This window comes from Salvelinus sp. IW2-2015, unplaced genomic scaffold, assembly GCF_002910315.2.
Source record: "Salvelinus sp. IW2-2015 unplaced genomic scaffold, ASM291031v2 Un_scaffold3727, whole genome shotgun sequence".
NCBI classification, from domain to species: domain Eukaryota; kingdom Metazoa; phylum Chordata; class Actinopteri; order Salmoniformes; family Salmonidae; genus Salvelinus; species Salvelinus sp. IW2-2015.
Genome location: NW_019945004.1, coordinates 41955 through 46201, shown reverse-complemented (window position 1 = coordinate 46201; position 4247 = coordinate 41955). Strand labels below are relative to the sequence as shown.

The 4247-nt window shown below is 42.4% G+C and overlaps 1 protein-coding gene across 1 annotated transcript in view; it reads right to left on the bottom strand.

Annotated features, from left to right (window-relative positions):
- LOC112076392 (L-rhamnose-binding lectin CSL3-like) overlaps positions 1–860 on the bottom strand; it is a 7696-nt gene extending 6836 nt beyond the window's left edge. Inside the window, exons 1-4 of the mRNA XM_070441299.1 lie at positions 755–860; positions 432–467; positions 316–360; positions 86–154 (exon numbers count right to left, since the gene is read on the bottom strand). Of these exons, the coding sequence (XP_070297400.1) occupies positions 86–154; positions 316–360; positions 432–467; positions 755–785 (181 nt within the window). The 5' untranslated portion in view covers positions 786–860. The remainder of the gene's footprint in view (positions 1–85; positions 155–315; positions 361–431; positions 468–754) is intronic.
- Between the last annotated feature and the right edge of the window lie 3387 nt (positions 861–4247).

Here is a 4247-nt window from a genome sequence, read left to right as displayed (position 1 = left end):
AATGCAGATTGTGAGAATACAGAATCAATTGACCATTTATTTTAGTTTTGCCCTCAAGTAGGTTCTCAGGAATAGCTGAAAATGCAAGACATTGATCTAAAATTGTGTTGACGACAACCATAGTTGGCACGCTTGATTTGAATCTTACCTCCATCTGGGGGAGATGGGGAAGAGAGACAATGAAAAGGAGAAAGGTGAGGGACAAAGGAGAGCCAAGCCTGGGTCTCTATGGTGTGGGCTAGTGACCCTAATCTACAGTAGAAACTATCATAGGTGGTCAGTGAGTATACTGTTCAGCAGTGTGGACTAGCTTACCACATTGCAGTAAAGCATCAGAGCCTTCACACGTGATGCTGATTGCTGCCAGGACAAATAAACAGGAATTTCACATTAGCTTGGTTAAGTAGCATCATCATTATTACATACAGTACCTCCATCCGTTAGTGTACAGCAAGCTGCAGCCAGCACTGAAACAACATCACACAGCTAGTTCAGCAACATCTCACAACATATGCACTTGGACCATGAAACTAGAATTCAGCATTTGAGTTACACCTAGTGGATTATAGTCAAGTTCAGCATTTGGTCTCTTATTCCAAGAATGCAACGTGACAATTATATATATTTTTTGACCAATAGAAATTGAATGTACCTCAAATCATATAACATGTACTTCATTTACTCTCAAATACAAACATTTGGTCATATATATTTAAATTCTAATCTGCATCACATACAGATTTTTTATACTCACATGTGACCACCATCAGTCTGAACATGCTCATGATGCCAGGTACAGGAGTGGTAGTAACAGAGAAAATGCAACTGATGATATCTAGACCAAATACACTTGGTATTTATGTTATGTGACATGTCTTAATTAACCCAGGTGTATCTATTTGTCTCCAGGTGCACCTCATTGCAAATAGGGGCCGGCGTTTGCTGGTCTATACCTGGCTATTGGGTCAGTCTCATGGAGTTAGATAGAGGACTCTAGGTGGATAAAATCCATTTTGACATGAACATTGCCATTGAGGGCTTCCAACATTTTAATGTAGTCATCTAGGTGGGGATCTTTGTTAAGGAAGAATCACACGGGCCACATGCAGTCGCAAAACCTTTGAGCATTGCANGTAGTCATCTAGGTGGGGATCTTTGTTAAGGAAGAATCACACGGGCCACATGCAGTCGCAAAACCTTTGAGCATTGCAGATATACATTTCACGATTAGAGACAATGTATTTCCTTATTCTACATCTCGGAGAGACATATTTGTTAAACACAGCATATTTGTTTATAACCTTCCAAAATGTTGCATCCATTATTAATTTCCCCATTATTCATTATACATTGCCAGCAGCATACCACCCTGCATACCACTGCTGGCTTGCTTCTGAAGCTAAGCAGGATTGGTCCATGTCAGTCCCTGGATGGTAGACCAGATGCTGCTGGAAGTGGTGTTGGAGGGGCAGTAGGAGGCACTCTTTCCTCTGGTCTAAAACATATCCCAATGCCCCAGGGCTGTGATTGGGACACTGCTCTGTGTAGGGTGCTGTCATTTGGATGGAATGTTAAATGGGTGTCCTCACTCTCTGAGGTCATTAAAGATCCCATGTCACTTATCGTAAGAGTAGGGGTGTTAACCCCGGTGTCCCTACTAAATTCCCAATCTGGCACCCAAACCCTCACTGTCACCTAATAATACCCAGTTTACGATTGGCTCATTCATCCCCCTCCTCTCCCCTGTAACTATTCTCCAGGTCATTGTTGTAAATTAGAATGTGTTCTCAGTCAATTTACCTGGTAAAATAACAGATAACTAAAAATTGAATGATTCAATCACGAGGGATCAGTCAATTTATTATACTCTTGTGCAAACACTGCATAACCTGTCTCCCTCGCCAGCAGCCAATGAAATTGCAGTGCGCCAAATTCAATCAACAGAAATCTCATAATTCAATTTTCTCAAACATACAAGTATTAGGCACCATTTTAAAGATAAAATTCTCGTTAAACCAACTACAGTGTCCGATTTCAAAAAAGCTTTTCTGCGAAAGCAGAGCAAATCATTATGTTAGGTCATTAACTAGTCACAGAAAGCATACAGTGATTTTCCAAGCAAAGAGAGGAGTCACAAAAAGCAGAAATATTGATCAAATGAATCACTAACCTTTGATATTCTTCATCAGATGACACTCCCGGGACAACATGTTACACAATACATGTATGTTTTGTTCGATCAAGTTCATATTTATATCCAAAAACCTCAGTTTATATTTGGCTTTGCCTCCAAAACATCCCGTGAATTTGCACAGAGCCACATCAAATCACAGAAATACTCATAATAAACATTAATAAAAGATACAAGTGTTATTCACAGATTTAAAGATATACTTCTCCTTAATGCAACCGCTGTGTCAGATTTCAAAAAAACTTTACGGAAGAAGCAAACCATGCAATAATCTGAGTACGGCTCTCAGAGACATTCACAACCCAAGAAGATATCCGCCATGATGGAGTCAACATAAGTCAGAAATAGCATTATAAATATTCACTTACCTTTGATGATCTCTGCAGAATGCAGAGTGTTTTCTGTCCAATACTACTAATAATATGCATATATTAGCATCTGGGACTGAGTAGGAGGCAGTTTACTCTGGGCACGCTTTTCATCCAAACGTGAAAATGCTGCCCCTTATCCATAAGAAGATAACTGTCTGTGGCAGTAAATTGCCAGATTTGGCTTCATACAGTCCCTTTACAAACAAAACACTCTGGTGCGTTTTGCATCCTTTTAGTGTCTTTGCCAACTCAAAGAAATTATAGAAGAAAATGGTCTAATTTAATCAAATGAATATTGTCTCTATTGTCTCTAATGTAATTACATATGTTATTTGATTGGAATGGAGCNGAAATTATAGAAGAAAATGGTCTAATTTAATCAAATGAATATTGTCTCTATTGTCTCTAATGTAATTACATATGTTATTTGATTGGAATGGAGCTGCCCGTGGGCTCACGGACACCATATTGGGACACATATAAAGATGATATACTGTGACTATCATTCTCTATGGTCAGATCCCTGTGATGTGTTGTTCTGGTGGCTGAGCGTATGTCCTCTTCCTCTCAACTGTCGATTCTCAGGGCTGCTGGACAGGAGCCTTGCCCTTCAACGTGCGAGCCCTTTGGGTGTTGCACTTATCAGGCTTCACAGCCACGGTCCGGAAAGGCTGGTCCGAGTGATTTTGTGCATTTATATGTTCCCATTTGCCACTCCTGTGAAGGGAGACCGCTGCGCTTGAAGGCAGTTTGGTGACCACAGATCCCAAGTACAGGTACTCTACTGTAAACATTATTAAAGTGAACCGTGTTGAATGACTATGTACATATGGCAGCAGTCTCTACGGTACAGGGTAGAGTACCAGGTGGTATCAGCCCAGTACCCTGCTTTTAACAGWGACTAAGTTTGGGCAGGGTACTGGGCGGAGGCCGGCTAGAGGTTACTATTTCAACGTCCGATGGCCTGGAGTAAGAAACTTCTATCTCCAGTTTCTCAGTCTCTTAGGGTTAACTTTGACGCACCTGTACTATCAACTCCTTCTAGATGGTAGCAGGGTGAACAGGCCATGACTCGGGTGGCTGATGTCCTTGATGATATTCTTGGCCTATCTGTGACACCGAGTGCTGTAGATGTCCTGGAGGGCAGGCAGTGTGCCCCTGGTGATGCGTTGGGCTGACAGCACCATCATCTGGGGAGCCCTGTGGTTGCAATTGCCGTACCATGCGTTGATACAGACCTACAGGATCCTCTCAATGGTGCACCTGTAGAAGTTCATGAGGGCCTTACAGGACAAGCCACATTTCTTCAGCCTCCTGAGGTTGAGTATTCGCTGTTGCGCCTTCACCACACTGACTCTGTGAATGGACTATTTCAGGTTTATAGTTATGTGCACGCCGAGTAACTTGAAGCTTTTCATCCTCTCCAGTGCGGCCCTGTTGACATGGATGGGGACTAGCTCAATCTGCTGTCTACTGTAGTCCACGATCATCTCCTTTGTTTTGTTGACATTGAGGGAGAGGTTATTTTCCTGGCATCATTCCGTCAGGGCCCTCACCTCCTCCCTGTATGCTGTCTCGTCGTTGTTGGCAATCAGGCCTACCACTGTTGTCAGCAAACTTGATGATTGAGTTGCCACTCAGTCATGGGTGAACAGGGAGTACAGGAGGAGGCTGAGCACACACCC